Source organism: Phocoena sinus, chromosome 1, assembly GCF_008692025.1.
Source record: "Phocoena sinus isolate mPhoSin1 chromosome 1, mPhoSin1.pri, whole genome shotgun sequence".
Classification (NCBI taxonomy): Eukaryota; Metazoa; Chordata; class Mammalia; order Artiodactyla; family Phocoenidae; genus Phocoena; species Phocoena sinus.
This window is the reverse complement of record NC_045763.1, coordinates 69,584,638-69,604,040: the sequence shown is the minus strand read 5'-3', so window position 1 is coordinate 69,604,040 and position 19,403 is coordinate 69,584,638. Positions and strand designations below refer to the sequence as shown.

The 19,403-nt window shown below is 36.0% G+C and overlaps 1 protein-coding gene across 3 annotated transcripts in view; it reads left to right on the top strand.

Moving 5' to 3' along the window:
* Window positions 1–17,697, top strand: part of ADGRL4 (adhesion G protein-coupled receptor L4) — a 121,928-nt gene extending 104,231 nt beyond the window's left edge. For all 3 annotated transcript variants that reach the window (XM_032647622.1, XM_032647629.1, XM_032647638.1), the window contains 3 exons: window positions 13,418–13,509; window positions 15,077–15,245; window positions 15,610–17,697. In XM_032647622.1, the coding sequence (XP_032503513.1) occupies window positions 13,418–13,509; window positions 15,077–15,245; window positions 15,610–15,672 (324 nt within the window). In that variant the 3' untranslated portion in view covers window positions 15,673–17,697. The remainder of the gene's footprint in view (window positions 1–13,417; window positions 13,510–15,076; window positions 15,246–15,609) is intronic.
* Window positions 17,698–19,403: the final 1,706 nt, after the last annotated feature.

The following is a 19,403-nucleotide window of genomic DNA, read 5'->3' as shown; positions in this document are numbered from 1 at the left end:
CATTATACTTTGATAACTATTTCTCTCAGTTTCCATTGGTATATCTATCTACAGATTATAGATTTCTAGTGAGATATCGTTTTGTCAAAATCTGCAAGATGCAAGATGTAACAAAATATAAATTTTTAAATGTTTAGTCAGATTAATGGTTGAATGTTCCTTTACATAAGACATTAAGGATACCTGGGATTGGGGCATACCACTCTTCATCCTCTTATTCATTCAACAAATGTTTATTGAGCATCTTTTATATGTCAGACTTTGTGCTATACCTTGGGAATACATCAGTGAATAAAATATTAAAAAGTCCTTACCCTTATGGATCTTGGATTCTAGACCAGGAGTCTACAATAGCCACAGCCTGTTTTAATAAATAAAGTTTTTTAGGGATACAGTCACATTCATTTGTTTCAGTATTGTCTAAGGCTGTTATTTTTTTTTTAACATCTTTATTGGAGTATAATTGCCTTACAATGGTGTGTTAGTTTCTGCTTTATAACAAAGTGAATTAGTTATACATATACATATATCCCCATATCTCTTCTCTCTTGCATCTCCCTCCCTCCCACCCTCCCTATCCCACCCCGCTAGGTGGTAACAGAACACCAAGCTGATCTCCCTGTGCTACGCGGCTGCTTCCCACTAGCTATCTATTTTACATTTGGTAGTGTATATATATCCATGGCACTCTCTCACTTTGTCCCAGCTTACCCTTCCCCCTCCCCGTATCCTCAAGTCCATTCTCTAGTAGGTCTGCGTCTTTATTCCCCTCTTGCCCCAACGTTCTTCATGACTATTTTTTTGTCTGTTTTTTAGATTCCATATATCTGTGTTAGCATACGGTATTTGTTTTCCTCTTTCTGACTTACTTCACTCTGTATGACAGACTCTAGGTCCATCCACCTCACTACAAATAACTCAGTTTCGTTTCTTTTTATGGCCAAGTAATATTCCATTGTATATATGTGCCATATCTTCTTTATCCATTCATCAGTCGATGGACACTTAGGTTGCTTCCATGTCCTGGCTATTGTAAATAGAGCTGCAATGAACATTGTGATACATGACTCTTTTTGAATTATGGTTTTCTCAGGGTATATGCCCAGTAGTGGGATTGCTGGGTCGTATGGTAGTTCTATTTTTAATTTTTGAAGGACCCTCCATACTGTTCTCCATAGTGGTTGTATCAATTTACATTCCCATCAACAGTGCAAGAGGGTTCCCTTTTCTCCACACCCTCTCCAGCATTTATTGTTTGTAGATTTTTTGATGATGGCCATTCTGACCGGTGTGAGATGATATCTCATTGTAGTTTTTTTTGTTTATTTGTTTGTTTTTTTGCGGTACGCGGGCCTCTCACTGTTGTGGCCTCTGCCGTCGTGGAGCACGGGCTCCGCACACGCAGGCTCAGCGGCCATGGCTCAGGGGCCTAGCTGCTCAGCGGCATGTGGGATATTCCCAAACCGGGGCACGAACCCGTGTCCCCTCCATCGGCAGGCGGACTCTCAACCACTGCGCCACCAGGGAAGCCCTCATTGTAGTTTTGGTTTGCATTTCTCTAATGATTAATGATGTTGAGCATTCTTTCATATGTTTGTTGGCAATCTGTATACCTTCTTTGGAGAAATGTCTGTTTAGGTCTTCTGCCCATTTTTGGATAGGGTTGTTTGTTTTTTTGATATTGAGCTGAATGAGCTGCTTGTAAATTTTGGAGGTTAATACTTTGTCAGTTGCTTCATTTGCAAATATTTTCTCCCATTCTGAGGGTTGTCTTTTCGTCTTGTTTATGGTTTCCTTTGCTGTGCAAAAGCTTTTAAGTTTTATTAGGTCCCATTTGTTTATTTTTGTTTTTATTTCCGTTCTCTAGGAGATGGGTCAAAAAGGATCTTGCTGTGATTTATGTCATAGGGTGTTCTGCCTATGTTTTTCTCTAGGAGTTTGATAGTGCCTGGCCTTATATTTAGGTCTTTAATCTATTTTGAGTTTATTTTTGTGTATGGTGTTAGGGAGTCTTCTAATTTCATTCTTTTACATGTAGCTGTCCAGTTTTCCCAGCACCATTTATTGAAGAGGCTGTCTTTTCTTCACTGTATATTCTTGTAAGGCTGTTTTAATGGTAGGAAGAATTGAGTAGTTATGATAGAGACCATATGGCCCTCAAAATCTAAACTATTTACTATCTGGCCCTTTACAGAAAAAGTATGCTAATCCCTGTTCTACACTAGAGTGATGTAAGAAAATATAACTATCCTCTCCCATAAAATATCCTAGAATATCATATTGGATTTATTAAGAATATATTTCTTATATTAAGGTATCTGGTAATTTTATATATTGATTGCCCTTTAAAATACAGTTAGTTACTCCTCCTTTTCTATAAAATTCTTAAAGATAGCTAGCTTTTTGACCCTGAAATTTCAATTCTACCCTAGAGATGTTTTAACAAAAATGAGAAATTGTTTACATGAACAATAAAGAATTGACTTATTGTTGAATTATATCTAAGTATTTATTTTCCTGACATTATTTTACAGGGAAATCCTGAAAGTGGAAAAAAAGATCTTAAATTTTCTGTTGAAGACATATTGCCTAAAGTAAAGACTAAAAGATAAAAGTTCTGTTTTTTTTTAAGGTGCTATTTATAGGTCCAGTGAGACTATGACACAAAATAATGCTTATCCAATTGTTAATAAATATTCACTATATTTATTGTTAGACACTTCAAATATTTGACACAATTTGGAATAACATCTTTCCATATGAATTAATAACTATTAGTGATAATAATTGATGTTTGTTGGGAATGTATATATTGAACACTATTCTAAGTACTTTACATTAATTATGTAATTTAATACATGCAAAAACCCTGTGAAATAAGTACTAATATTATCCATATTTTACAGACAAGGAACACGCAATACAAGGAATTAAGTAAATAAATGTCAGAGCTGGAATTTGAATCCATTTGTGGATTTTAACTTGGCTGACTTACATGGACTTGCAACTTTTCTGGCAAATAACTCAGTCTAAGAGTAGGAAAAAAGTCAGTTGTGTCATTTTCTCCTTCGTGTGTACTTTAGCAATATTCATTTTAATCCAGAGTTTCACTTGGAGACATTAGATCTTGCTTTTTTCATTTTATTAGAGTTACTTTATTAAACTACATAATGTGACCTGGAAATCCACCTAGCAGGTACACATACCATACGCTGCAGGAGGCTGAAAGATAACAAAGGGTGCAGCAGGGGAGGGGGGGACCCTGCTACCTTTGGTAACAAGCACTTATCCCTCCCAATGGCTTATATCTGATGTGTGACATGTGATGTAGAAAAAGTGAGGGCACCAGTGTCCTTTGTATTTTAAGTAGTAAACCTTAATTTTTCCTTGGAAAAATATCAATAGGAATTCCAATGTGTTTTTCCTGTGCAACAATAGATTATTTTGCATTCCACTGAGACCACTGACATGAACCCAATAACCGTATTTGAACTCTAAAGGATATAAAGCTTTGTTATTGACCAGCACAGGAAAAACTATCACTTTCTTAGATCCTTGACCACAGAGAACAGAAGGCAGGTGTCTCTATAAAGGGATCATTGGCATAAAACACTACATCCTGTTCAGTGTTACTGGTTTCTTGACTAAGTTCAATGAACACTAACGCCTAATAGCTAACCAAGTCACTATTCAATAATGTTTTCCTCTTCTACTTTTAACCATTTCTAAAATAAAGTTACTATTAGTAGTCAAAATAAATAAATGTCTAAACAAATTCTTAAACTTTTAGATGTCAGTTTAACTTCTCTTTACCTATCCTTCATCTGTAGTTTGGTAGTTTTGCAGAGTTCTTAGGAGCATAAACTGTAGAATCTGTCTACTAGGTATGAATCTTGGCTCTGCTACATCCTAACTGTTTCACTTTGGGCCAATTATTTAACTTCGCTATGCCTCTGTTGCCATAAATGTGAAATAAATATAATGATGCAGATCTTACTCGACTTACAATGGGGTTATGGCTCAGTAAACTCATCCTAAATCGAAATGCATCTAATACAGCCAACCCATCAAACATCATAGCTTAGCCTAGCCTACCTTAAACATGCTTAGAACAATTACATTAGCCTACTATTGGGCAAATATTTTAACACAAAGCCTACTTTATAATAAAGTGTTGAATATCTCATGTAATTTATTGAATACTGTACTGAAAGTGAAAAACAGAGTGGTTGTATGGGTACAGATATTTGTCAGTGTACTGGTTGTTTACCCTGGTGACAGCGGTGCTGACTGGGAGCTGAGGCTCGCTGCTGCTGCCCAGCATCAAGAGAATATCATACCATATATCACAAGACCAGGAAAAACCAAAATTCAAAATTTGAAGTACAGTTTGTACTGAATTCATATCATTTTCACACCACCATAAAGTCGAAAAATCCTAAATCAAGCCATCGTAAATCAGGGACCATCTGTAATGATAATATTAAGAAGACTAAGAAAACCTACCCCATAAAGTTCATGCGAGGGTTAAATAAACGAATAAATAAGGAAAACTTGGAATAGTGTCTGGCACATAGAAAACAATAAATATTAGTTATTATTATTTTTGTTACTGATTTCAGCCTCAATTTTATAGTAGTTATTGAGTACATGAAAAATGCTATTTTATACCAGAACAACTATTCATCCAGTTGTATATCCAAGCAGTCAAGGCCTGGTAGGAGGGTATTGCTGTGTTTTAAAGTGTAAACCTCAAGAGATTGATTAGTGAAGTATCAGGAATACTGTTAATACCCCAGAGTAATCTATGAGGGATACTCTCCTCTCATGATATTTAGAACCTACTTAAATATGTTGTTTTCAGATTTTTTCAGATATTTCAATATGTTTCAGATTACTTTTTTTTTCGTGTAATTTGTAGACTACATTCCCATTTCTCTGTAGTCTATGCCCTCCTGAGCCAGGTGCTAATAATTTCAGGAGAGAAGCATCTCTTAGCTCTGTAGATATTCCCAAGCTGCTCAGTTCTGAGCCTCGGGAATGTTAAATAAGATGAGGCTAGTGATGTTAGGAGAGAAATGCTTCCTAGCAGTGTCATGGAGGTATATGTAGGGGAAAAGTTATTCCACTCCACCGTTCTGACAAAAGGTCAACAAACACGGTAGCGTCATAATTTCTGTGGGTTTTCCCTAAATTTATATTAAAGCAATTTCACATCTAAACTTTGGAAACTTAGTTTCTAAATATTAATTTATTAGCAAAAAGCTTTTAACAGGTGCCAACCCAATCCATTGCTTCCTGGCACAGCTTCACCATGCAGATCTTGGGCTTTCCAAGGGGAGTTCTGCCGAGCCTGGGTATATTCTTTACTGGGCTCAAACCTTTTATATGTGCTTTCAGCCACTATATACCTTCAGGGTATTTTATCAGTCTTAGCACATACACACATGTTCAGGTTCCACAATGGTTGCAACTTCTGAAAATTGACCCCCTCTTCTTTTGAGATCTCTTTTCAAACAGTTATAGATCAGCCTTCATCAAGGATAATGTCCTTGGGGTTTTCTACTAAGAAGTCAGTGCCCTCAGAGTATAAAAAAGATCAGATGTGAAAATAACTTGAAAGCTAAGAAGTCAGAGTTGTCAAACAAACGTCAGAATGCCCACATACTTTGACTTTCAGGTAAACAAAAAATTATTTTTTAAGTATAAGCATGTCCCCAATATTGTATGGAACATACTTATACTAAAAAATTAATTTGTTGTTTATCTGAAATTCAACTTTCACTGGCATCCTATATTTTTATTTACTAATCTGGCAGCAATATGAGAAAGGCCTATAAAGGCAGGTATTATAATGAAGAAAATGTGACAGGTACCTGAAAGTACAAACTGCATTTGTGACTTGCTGGAAAGGAAGTCTTTTACAAGTTATAACTTGTCTTGATCTTTTTATTTTAGGAAACACAGAAGCAGAATCCACAAATAATAAATGCTTTCATATAATTGACTACCCATCAAATATCTGGAACATCAATAGTATTTATGAGTTATTTATATATTTATATTTATATATATATATTTTAAGCTGGATTTAACTTTTTTATTTTAAAAATAAGAAACACTGTAATTATAGGGTTCATATCTATACCTCTATAATTAGCAATAGAAACACCCTGTATTAGTGTTCTAATGCTGTCATAACAAATTATTGCAAACTTAGTGGCTTAAAACACCCCAAATCTGTGAGTTCACAGTGCGGTAGGTCAGAGGTCTGGGCACAGTGCGGCTCAGCTGATTCCTGTGCTCAGAGTCTTACTGGGCTAAAATCAAGGCGTCAGCTCTTCTGGAGGCTTTGGGGGAGAATTTGTTTCTGTGTTTATTCAGATTGTTGGCCAAATTCAGTTTCATGCGATTGATTTCTTTGCTGACTGTTAGACAGAGGTCAGTCTCAATCTGTAAAGCCTCCCATATTTCCTGACACATGGCCCGCTTGGTCTTCTATCTCTCAGACCTTCACTTATGCCTCATCTCTCCTGCCTTCTGTGGCATCTCTGCTGAATCTTTTCTGCCTTCCTCTTTCGTTTTTAAGGGCTCACATATTTACACTGAGCTGTTATTTTATCCAGGATAACTTTCTTATCCTAAAGTCTTTCTATCCTAAGGATAGAATTATAACCTTAATTCTACCTGTAAAATCCCTTTTGCGGGGCTTCCCTGGTGGCGCAGTGGTTGAGAGTCTGCCTGCCGATGCAGGGGACACGGGTTCGTGTCCCGGTCTGGGAAGATCCCATATGCTGCGGAGTGGCTGGGCCCATGAGCCATGGCCGCTGAGCCTGTGCGTCTGGAGCCTGTGCTCCTCAACGGGAGAGGCCACAGCAAAAAAATCCCTTTTGCTATATTCACAGGGTCCCAGACATTAGGGAGTAGACATTTTTTTTTGGAAGGGGCATATTATTCCACTTACCACATACCCCAATACTATATAAATGTACTGTAACTAAGGCATGTAAAGAAGTGATTCCAGCTGGGAAATAATTAAAAAAAAAAATCAGACAGAAGACAAAACTCTAACTACTTAATTCCAATCTAGCTAGTAGACAATTTTTTTATTTAATAGATTATATATTTTCACTTTAAAGCTTAAATTAAAAGCTACTCAGCCATCTCTGCAGTGGCCTAGGGATTGAGAATGGGTCTTTTTTTATGGCCTTTTGGTAAGCCAGTAGAAACCCACCTTTTGTCCTTGGCAGAAGCAGTTTTGTTCTAGGCCAGTTAATTTAAAGGTAATAAAACTATTTGAAAGGTTGTGATCATGACACATTCTTAAATGAACCAGATCCTGTTTGATATATATATGAAAAATTAAAGCATGAGACTAAAAGTGCTATAAGAGAAATTTTCTCATTCTTTCTGGTGAGATCTGACATCAGCATATAGATGGCTTCATCAATTATTGAGAAAAAGACTAAGAAAAAAAATGACTGATTGGGATGCTTTATTCTAAAGTCTGAATTTGAAGCCCTTGGGTTGAATGTACCTGTAGGTCTAAATCTTTCAGAATTAGCTCTTGCTGTCTCACCAGCCCATCTATTTAAATTTCTAGTTTAAAAGACTAAGGCACTTAAAAATTTTTAATGCACTCTGTCAAACGTGTGTGCCAAACTTTGAAGTAACTGCATGTATCAATGAAGTGAAGAAACAAATCTCTGTATAGATAAACATCCCTTAAGATAAAGCAAGGGAACTGATTTTAAGCTTCCAGGACTTCGAATGATTTTTTTTCCACGGCTATTTTCATTCTCTTCTGTAATCTAAAGTACAGCAATGAATTTCAGAGTTCTTATGTTTGCCATGTAATGTCCTTGTCCTGTTTATTCCTAGAAAAGTATTATGGGCTCCTGGTTGACAAACTACAACTGTATTTTAAAAATTGAGACAAAAGTCATAATGAGTGACTCTGTTGATTCACAAGTCATTAATTATCCCCTGTGCTTTTTTGTGACACTAATGTTAGAGATAAGTAAAAAGGGAACCACAGCTTATAAAATCAGCACACATAGGTAAGCACTAATGAGCAAAAGTGTGAATCATTTTAAAGGCAACATTTTGCTAATTAAGGTTAATATTAATGATTTATATTATATTTTAAAGACTTACTGAAGTATTCAAGTATTTTATTGTTGCTGTAGCCATTGCTTGTAAACACAGTGTTAATAGTGTCTTCCCAACTATTTAACCTAAAATACAGATATTTCTGTATCAGTCCTCAAAGTCATTACTTCTGGAATAATTGCAAACTATTTCTTATTATTAGAAATACTTTTTAATTCTACATAATCTTGTTCTGAGCTTTTGTTTTTATCTCATCTCAGACTGTTCATGATTACTTCATAAAACATTTCCTCCCAAAAGATACTTTTCTGTACCATGTAAAATGCATAGAGTTTCAACTTAATTTCCACCTGTAAGTAAAGTCATGTGCCTTTAGGTGATGCTAATTCTTTGTTTAAGTTGTTTTTGTTTTTTTTACTCTATTAGAAAAAGAATTTTAAGTAGCTTATATATTTATGGATAAAGAGAGAATGCAGGCAGTGTAAAAAGAGTAAATTTAGGTTTTTCCAGTTATCCCAAATTTGCTTAATATTATAATATGACCTTGGATTTGACTCTGAGTTTGGTTAAGGAAAAAATTATTCTGACACTTGTTAAAATGGCAAGGAAGACTTTATTCCAGACTATTGTGAGACGTGTCAAAACTATCAAAATAGGGGAGATTGAGCTCAACTCTGAATACAATAAGGGCAACTGGGAATTTACAGCCAAGGAACAGGTTATGTGTGAGGGAGTGGGTGGGGATGGCAGATGAAAAACTACTAAGAGGAGACATCAAGTGTAGGGAGAATTCTTTTTTTTTTTTTTTTTTGTGCGGTACGCGGGCCCCTCACTGCTGCGGCCCCTCCCGCCGCAGAGCAACAGGCTCCGGACGCGCAGGCCCAGCGGCCACGGCCCACAGGCGCAGCCGCTCCGCGGCACGCGGGATCCTCCCGGACTGGGGCACGAGCCCGCATCCCCTGCACTGGCAGGCGGACTCTCAACCACTGCGCCACCAGGGAAGCCCAAGTGTAGGGAGAATTCTTGCCAAACTTATTTTAAGAGCTTTCTTACTGAATGGCAGGCCAGGGTGATCAGATATCAAGAATGGGAGATGAGGAATTTGAAAGTGATCACATATCAAGAGTGGGAAAAATCCTCTCTAAGCTGATTCAGCAGGATTCTTGCTAGAACTGGGCACTGCAAGGATGTCACTGAAGCTCAGGGTCGAGGCCTAGATGAGAAGAGGGCTCAGAGGAACTTGACTGAGATTTAATTAAGGAAAGTCTTTGTCAGTTTCCTACTGACTAAGGCAAGGGAAGAACATGTTGACATACAGAATTTTCATCGTCCAAAACAGTAAAGAGTACGATCATGCTCTGCATTTCCATAGAATTGAATTTGGGTCTGATTTTATCATTTGGATTTCAGTTTTTCACAAAGGTACACTGGGAGGCAGTAGGTAGATAAAGAGCATTTAAACAGAGGTGGTGAGGGAATGAGCTAAGGAGATATCTAAAGGTCCAGCAAGGACAATGGCCTGAAGTCATGCTTTGTGTGCTGGAGGAAGAACAGAGAATCCAATGTGAGTGGAGTGAGGTGATCAAAGCACAGAGAAGTAGGACTTGAGGGAAGAAGTATATCATTTCAGACCTTAGAATTTATTGTGAGATCCTCAGGTTTAACTCTGAGATGGGAAGCCATTAGAGGGTTCCGACTAGAGAAGTGGTCTGCCTTACATTTTAAAAGGCTCAATCTTTCTGCTGTAATGAGAAAAGATTGTAGGAAGGCAAGGATGCAAGCAGAGAGACCAATTAGGAGGCTTTTGCAATAACCCAGAAGAGGCATGATGGTGGCCTCTTCCAGGATAAGAGCTGTGAAGATGGTAAATGGTGGTCATATTCCGAATATGTTTTGAAGGTAGAGATGAAAGGTTTGCTGATGAATAAACTTGATCTGCTAGAAAATGAGATAACTTTTTTTTCGTGAGGTGGGATATGTTACAACAAAAGTAGGTTCTTTAGGAGAAGAATAGCAGTTTAACTTTTGACATTTTAACTCACAATGCCCATTAGATTTCCAAGCAGAAAAGTTAGATGGAGCTTAAGGATATTATTTGGAGCCACTGAGTCTGAGTCAGTGAGTATATATAGACAGGTCCAGCAACTGAGATCCAGACAAATCACTTATTTTCTTTGTGTTTCACTCCTTTGGCTCTACTGGTCACTCAAGACTGGCTTAGAAATCATACATTAGGGTATCATCACCTGTGTCTTTCTACTCTACTCTGCAAACAACTGCATGGCACTTCCTAAATAATGTTGTACTTGCCTGTTGACTGGCCATCTCCTCCACTGTACTGTAAGTTCGTTGAAGAAAAGGAGTATAGTGCATAAGTGATTCTTGAGTGAAAGAATAAATTTTAAAACCTTCGCATTTAAGATAAAATCTAAGAACTCTTCATCTTTTGTCTACCTTGTCTCCAGCTACTCTTCCCTATGTTTACTACACTTCAGCCACCACTGCTGGTAATTTCTTAAAGGCATACCATATTCTTAAGCCTCATGGCTTTTTTCTATGCCATTTTGCTTCATAGAATGCTTTTCTCCCTCATTTTTGATCTGCTAATGCATTATCAGTCGTCACGTCTGGTTTAAAATGCTAAATCTTAAAAGACATACTTCCCAAACCTTCATTCTAGTCCATCTTCATTTTGTGTCTCCTAACAGTCTAAATTTGTGACTGAGTAGCATTTTTCACAGTTTGTAGAATTGTAAGTATTTGTATGATTTTTTTTTTACTATCTATTTTCTTAATAAGTTTATGAGAACAAAGGGCAGTGTCTGTTTTGTTCATTAATATGTACCCAGACCTCACCAATATACCAGACACTTAGTTGACCCTTTATAAAATGTTTTGAATATATGCAAATAAAAAGCTCCAAGTATTTTTATTATTGTCATTGATAATACAATCAATGTATTTGTGATTGTTTTCATTGCATAAAACCATAATACCTTTTGATAAAAATGCTTTAATCTGTTTTATCTTACAATTGCAAAAATATGTTTATGGACTAAGAATTGTCTCTTGTTTGTGTAGCAGCACCTGGTTTTTATAAGTATGTAAACATTTTCCCTTCTATGTAGAAAACATGTACTTTCCACAGCTAGATCACCCATAAAGAATGTTCCATTTTTACTCTTCACTATTTTAGCATATGACGTAAAAGCATATCCAAAATATATATGCATTTCTAAGAAACCATAACAATATAAGCAACTATTTTTCAAATTTGTTTTATCAATAACAGAAGTTTAAGAAACTTTATTTAATAAATATTATAAATTTAAATCATTAACTTAGGAAATTTATGCATTAGTGAACAATTATTTTAACACTTAAAGTTATTTTATCTTATAACTCTTCTGTTGAGTTAACAAGTTCAATATAAACACCTCATAAAACTTCTTTGAAAATTTTCAAACCAATAATATTTTGGGTATATTATTTATACTAACCAAATTTTAATACTTTTTATTATTTAAAAAAAACATATATATGTTTATAAAATTAAATACAAGTGTTGTTCCCAAATTTATTTAAAGAACTTATAGATATAGAAGCCTAGAAAATGCTATGCATCTCTCTTTCATAAGTAGCAGAGACTATTTATAAAATTAAATATTATTAAATTGTCATTTCAGTTAGTTATTTGAGCATACAATAGGGCGAAACTTGTCAACTAAATCAATTTAAATATATTTTATCTCCCCTCTGCAATTGCTGAAGTCTTTCTTTGTATGGAAACCTTACTGTAATTAGAATTAATTAATCATATAATTGAAGTAATAAACATTTGGAAGCAGGAAGAAGGGACTAGATCCATATTCCTCTAAGAGTTTCTCTCAAGGACCTCTCCATGGAGATATGACAACATGAAATTATCTGATCCATTATTTTATATTGCTTTTTATAATAGTAACTAGTAAATTTCATTTTTAGAAGCTATATAAAGTCCTTAGAATATGGAAGAAAAAACAGAATTTTCCTATTAATTTCTGAAATCCTAGTATAAGAATTAGCTGAAAATTAAAATATTGCACTTTGCTACTGTTGTTACAAAATGGCTTTTGAAAACTTTGCTTGGATTAATAAAATATATTCAATAAAGGATTAACCTACAAATTATTTCTATAATTTTAATATTTTTAATTATTAGTATGCTTATGTTAAAATAGATATACATTTAAAATATACCCCTCAATGAATCCTCTGACACTGCACATATGACTTACAAGTCTCCAAAAGTATAAGAAAAGGAAAGAAAAGAAGAGTAAGTTTTTGGGCTTCCCTGGTGGCGCAGGGGTTGAGAGTCCGCCTGCCGATACAGGAGACACGGGTTCGTGCCCTGGTCCGGGAAGATCCCACATGCCGGGGAGCGACTGGGCCCGTGAGCCATGGCCGCTGAGCCTGCGCGTCCGGAGCCTGTGCTCCGCAATGGGAGAGGCCACAACAGTGAGAGGCCCGTGTAACGCAAAAAAAAAAAAAAAAAAAGAGTTTTTCATAATGCAGTCATTTTAGAAGGGGTAAAAATTCTGTGCATTCTATATAACCGATATTGTGGAATATATAAGAATATAAATGTTTATCAAAATGCATATGCCTTTAAACATATATTTCACTGATTAATACTTTGAAAGTTTATGAGATTAAATTTAGGGAAAGGAAATCTCAACATAATATTAGGAGAGATAGCTAGATGAACCATACAAAAGAAAGTACATTCAAACATTTTCTAACAGTAGAAATTAAGGATGTTTTGTTGTTTTCAAATTTCCTTTCAATTTCTCTTTTCCAGTTTAAATTTTCAAAGGATTGACAGAAGTATCACTAAAACGTCTTTTCAAAGAAACAGCACACAATTCCATGAACAAAAATTTGATTTCTCAAGTGTTCATAAAGTTTTTTAAACCAAAATTTATCTTAATATGTATATTAACCATATTGTTGGCAGAAGATGATAATTCATCAATCTGTAGAAGTGATTATAACATCTGAAGAAGTTCTTGAACAGGTGCTTAATACAATCTGGCAAATTGTACTAACTGTGATTTGTACTGACAATTTTCAGTGATATTGTAAAGATCAACCACATATTTGTTTGCATATGTCTACTAGAGGGTTTGTACTTCTTAATATACATAAAAGTGCCATGATTTGCTGGTTTCTATTTATTTGATATCTTTGCTATTTGTTTATTTCCTTTATATGTATCTAGTTTACTATGAAAATTATCTCTGTTGAAATTAATTTATATTTTCAGGTTAATCTCTTGGCATTTGGAGTTATCATATACAAAGTTTTTCGTCACACTGCGGGGTTGAAACCAGAAGTTAGTTGCTGTGAGAACATAAGGTAAGTATTTCTTCAACTGTATTTTCTTTAGTGATTAAAAGCTTTAGTAACTTAAAGTAGAAATAATTTTTGGAAGGACAATTTTGAAATGATTTTTTCACACTTTCCCCCATCATATTTAAAATACTAAATAGTATTGCTAAATAGTATTTAATATGTTTAATAAGCCTATAATCACCACAGATTAAATGGTAAGTAAAGTAATCTTTTTGAACATATTCCCCTTTGAAATAAAAGATGATGACTGCATTTTAAGACAAAAGTTGGCCTTAGTGATCTGCTTTTGCAAAGCACTTCTCAGCGCTTAGTAACTGTGTTCTTCCTTGTGATTTCTAGTTTGCATTCTGCCATGATTTGTCCTCAGCTCCCTCCCTTTAAAACTGATTTATTGAGACCTTGAAAATGGTTAGTTCAGGAAAAACTGAAGTGTACTGTAGGGAACATTAGAAACAACTGACGTTTGGGTCTCTTGGGAACACTCCTGTAGTTTCAATATCTTGCACAAGATTTATAGTTAGGATTTAGCAAATGTTTGATTGATTACTTTCTTTTACTCCTCACCATTCATAGTTACATGTAGTTTGCTGGCTTTAATAAAGTTGAGAATGACTCATTTTCTGTGGTACACTGCAAAAACATCTTCTGCAGTAAAGAATGATTGCACTAAGAATGAATGAGAAAATAAGTATTAGTTGCCTCATTTTCAAGGCAGGGTCCTCAGTGAGCAGGATTGAATATTATTTTACCAAAACTCACAGGCAATAAGTTGAAAATGTGTAAAAGTGAGTATGTGCCTGTATTTTTTAAGAAATAAGCATTCTAACATGAATTTACTTTGAGGTAACTGTATTGCAAAAGCAAAAAAAAAAAAAAAAAAAACTTGTTTTATATTTTACATGTTCTCTACTAATCCTGAAAGGAAAGCAGAAGTATCCTTTGATGTCCTGCCCATGTGCTGACCTAAATCCACATGGTATACTCTTCAAGGTTTCTTAGGGAGAATACTTCCTAACAGCTATCTGTCATACCTTTGGGAGTTCCTGCAACATTAGATTTGAGATCAAAGCATACACACAGGGCTCCCCTGGTGGTGCAGTGGTTGAGAGTCCGCCTGCCGATGCAGGGGACACGGGTTCGTGCCCCGGTCCGGGAAGATCCCACATGCCGCGGAGCGGCTGGGCCCGTGAGCCATGGCCGCTGAGCCTGCGCGTCCGGAACCTGTGCTCCACAATGGGAGAGGCCACAACAGTGAGAGGCCCGTGTACCGCAAAAAAAAAAAAAAAAATACACACAGATGAAAATATTTTAGGATTAAGGAAATTCCTTGAAAAATACCAGATTTTAAAAATGCTGCCTTGAATTTGGAAGCACATCCACGCCACAGTATGCTAGTATACCCTAGCCTGTCCCATGCAGCTATAGCATAATTTGTCAGTTTCAAAATTATTGGTCTTTACCGAAGATTTCTTGGTTATTCAAAAACTGACTTCCCACATAATTTGAGGAATTTGAGGATACGTTAAGTATGCATAGCTTTCTTAGCTGGAACATTGCAAATTTGTTCTAGGTCTTGTGCCAGAGGAGCCCTTGCTCTCCTGTTCCTCCTTGGCACCACCTGGATCTTTGGAGTGCTCCATGTTGTGCATGCATCGGTGGTGACAGCTTACATCTTCACCGTCAGCAATGCCTTCCAGGGGATGTTCATCTTCTTATTCCTGTGTGTTTTATCTAGAAAGGTAAGCAATTTGTTATTTTTGTCAACCTTATAGCATATTTATGTAGCATCAGTTACCAAATTGATAAAAATTCTCATTCTCATAGATTTATGACTTGTGCCTTTATTGCCTAAGTGCAGTACACTTTAGTGTCAAAATAATCAGAATGCTTAGCTGTTCATAGGGAAATGTGCTTTTAAAAAACTTGCTAGTAGGAGTATAAATACAGCTTACATTCACTTGAGCGTATTCTGACAGATAATCAGAAAGCAACAATAATTTAGAAAACTAAATATAACAATTTGTTGTGATTTGAAAATAATTTGATGTGATTGTTACAGTTATATTTCATGTTCCTTACTTTCTTCTTTTTCTTTTTTTTTAGATCCAAGAAGAATATTATAGATTGTTCAAAAATGTCCCTTGTTGTTTCGGATGTTTGAGGTAAACAGAGAGAACTATGGATCATTATTGCTACACAGAAATAAAGAAGCCAAGCTGTGGATGGCCAATGTATAAAAATGACTCAAACAAATTGTCCAATTGTTAATACTAATCAAATATTTTAAGTCCATTTTTCTGTGGAAGAAATGTAGATAATACGAGATAAAATTATGTACCATATAGCTATAGTAAGCTTTCCTACATGACTTAGTTAGCTATGTCAAAAATAGTATTGCAGATATTTGGAAAGTAACTGGTTTCTCAGAGTGATATCACTGCACCCAAGGAAAGATTTTCTTTCTAACACAAAAAATATATGAATGTCCTGAAGGAAACCACTGGCTTGATATTTTCTTGATTCATGTTGCCTTTGAAACTAGTCCCCTATCACCTTGGTAATGAGCTCCGTTACAGAAAGTGGAACATAAGAGAATGAAGAGGTAGAATATAAAACAGTAAAAAGGGAACGATGGTTGTAACAATGAGACATATTTTGAACAAGCTCGTTGTTTTGTAAACTAGATGGGAAATTAGAGATAAAACAAACAATTGAATAAACACATCTTACCATTCTGTGAATTGTTCTGAACTTAAATTTCTACCAAAACAACTTAGACCTGTATTTGTTATATCTATTTTCTATTCTAATAGTCTATAAAAACACAAAACTTCACAAAAAAAAAAAACCTAAACATTTCTGTTCTGTTTTTAGGTTAACATCAGAATGAGGTATATGCTCTTTCTATACTTATTTCACAGATTGTGATTTCAAATGCTTATTCAGTAGTACATAAATGTGTCAAAATATAATATTGTTCATGCCTGTAAATGTAAAAATTGTGTATATAAACCTGAAGTACTCTGTTCCATAACCTTTCAGTGTAGTGAAAAATATTGTATCTCATTAGACTAGCATATTTGAGTTTATTTTTTTTAAATTTTAGAAATATTGTAGTTCACATCACAATATTCTCTTTTAACTTACTATTTTTAAAAGGGCATTGTAAATATGAAAGTATTCATAAAGTGAATTGCTATTTTTTTCTGTTCAGAAAAGTACACATTTAAAAATGTTATTTATAACAAAGAAATCACTGGGAACTGTATAAACTTTCACACTGGATCTATTTTCTGACAGTTTTCTTCTATTAAGGCATATCTGCTAAAATGTAAAGCTTCTGTCTATCTTCAAGTTTTCTCATTAAAATGTAGACGCAGTGATTTTACTTCAAAAAATATGTAATTGTTCTACACATACCTTAAAAGTGTGCCAATACACTAAATGTGATTTTAACTTAATTTCTCCAGCTGTTAAAGTGAAGTCTGTCACATCTTACACTAACAAATAAGATGATATCTGAATGAATCTTTTTACAGCTTGGCTGAGGCATTTCTCTAGAAAGATGAGCTGCCTGCCAATGTCTTAAACATTTTTAGAGTATTTGTGATAACTTTTTATTTGATCTTTTGATCTCTTATATGACCTATTATTATCATTATCATTATAGGACAGTGCTATTGGAATAAGATACTAAAAAAGTAATCTGTTCAATCAATGTATACAAATTATGTGTGGTGGGCAGAATAATGGTCTTCCCAAAATGCCCACACCCTAATCTTGAGAACACATGAATATGTTAGGTTACGTGGAGAGGAGAATTAACCAGCTAACAGCTAGTCCTCTAACTTTAACGTGAGGAAATTATCCTGGATTTTTCAGGTTGGTCCCATGTAATCACAAGTTTCCTTATAAACAAAAGATGGAGGCAGAAGAGGGAGCCTGTTAAAGCAGTGCCATACGAGGCATACTCAACCACACATTGCTAGCTTTGAAGATGGAAACAGTCCACAAGCCAAAGAACATGGGCAGCTCCTGTAATCTGAGAAAGGCAAGGAAATGGATTCTCCCCCAGAGCTCCTAGAAGGAAGTCAGCCCTGCTGTACTTTTGTTTTAGCCCAGGGAGACCCAGTTTGGACTTCTAACATCTAAAACTGTAAAACAATAAATGTATATTGCTTTAACCACCAAGTTTGTTGATAATTTGTCACAAGATTATTGATATTTTTTTTGATAATTTGTTACAGCAACTATAGGAACTAATACTATGGAAATATATACATAATAACATCTTTAGATATAAGCAAGTATTCATAACAGTAGGGAAAACCTTAAAATCCTGAATCTTGTTTTCACTAACCCTCCCATAGACATCATTGGGTGAAACTTCTATTCTTTAGTATGAGATTTCAGACATTTTCATAACTGCTCACTTACCTTTTTATTAGGTAAGGATCTCTCTTTAAAAAAAAAAAAACAGGTGTATGCACACGTATAAATATATATTTATTGCATAAATGCCTCATAGCACTTGCCCCCTGTTTTTATAAGCAACAAGAGAAAGGGCTCAAAAAAGGTTTTCACTGGGCTCGGTTTAAAAAATACAAAAATGGGGCTTCCCTGGTGGCGCAGTGGCTGAGAGTCCGCCTGCCGATGCAGGGGACACGGCTTCGTGCCCCGGTCCGGGAAGATCCCACGTGCCGCGGAGCGGCTGGGCCCGTGAGCCATGGCCGCTGAGCCTGCGTGTCCGGAGCCTGTGCTCCGCAACGGGAGAGGCCACAACAGTGAGAGGTCCGCGTACCGCAAAAAAAAAAAAAAAAAACAAAAAACCCACAAAAATGAACATTACAATGACAGGAATGTGTTAAGATGCTGAACTGAAAGGTACATACAAAAGTACATACAGCTGCTGGAAACACACTTCCAATGTGCGGCTCCCGAGCCCTCAAATGGAGGAGTGCAATGAAGCCATGTCCCCTGAGGCCCAGCAGCTCTGCCTCAGCAGGACCCAGTGTGACCCGCTGCCTGGGGGCTCACCCCATCCCCAAGTGACACTGCCCCACGGTGTGGACATCACCCACGCCTTCAAATGCCCACACACCACACACTTAATTAACATGAAAAAATTTAAACCCACTCAAAGTCTGTGAGATAAAGAGATCCTACCCCCCTGGTTCTCACGTTTGCCCTATGAGTTTCTTCAGTTCTGCTAAACTGTTTATTTTTCCCAAGACTTTCTATGGTTTACCAAATCCCCTATTTCTGGAGCTTCCTCCTTGTTATCATTACTCTGACAAACATCTGCTTATACCTAAGGTATCTTTCTCTATGAAGCCTTTCTGGTTTCACACAAGGAATTAATCAGCTCTACTTTTGTGTCATCATTCCATCCAGTACTTACCTATTTTGACATTTATCACATTGTATTGCAATTATTTATCCCGAGCTCAAGATATTCATTGTACCAAGTTATGTTCTTCCTTTAAGACAGATACCTTTTCTTTTTTGCCTCGTGAATCAATGTCACTGCCTTCTTCTGTTTTGTGACCTTGTGGTTGAGGTGATAAGAGAGTCTGGACCCTCTGAACAGCCTGGCTTTTGCTCTTTTGCTTTAGATACTCCATACTGGAAGCATATGGGGTGAGCCAGCTTTCTCAGGTAAAGCCCTCCATGCTTATCTCTAACGTCATGCAGTTTAGGTGGAAGAGATCGCCCAGCAATCTCAAATTGATGAAGTGGAGAAGGGAGAGGAATTAGGCTACCAATGTAGCCTTGAGCTCGTAATATGGCTTCAACTCAGTTTTTCCAGGGAAGATATTTTGGGATTTGTAAGGAAGTTGCCAAAGAAGTAATAAAGTAGTGCTTTATTTTCCGTTTGTCTGTTATTCCTCACGTAC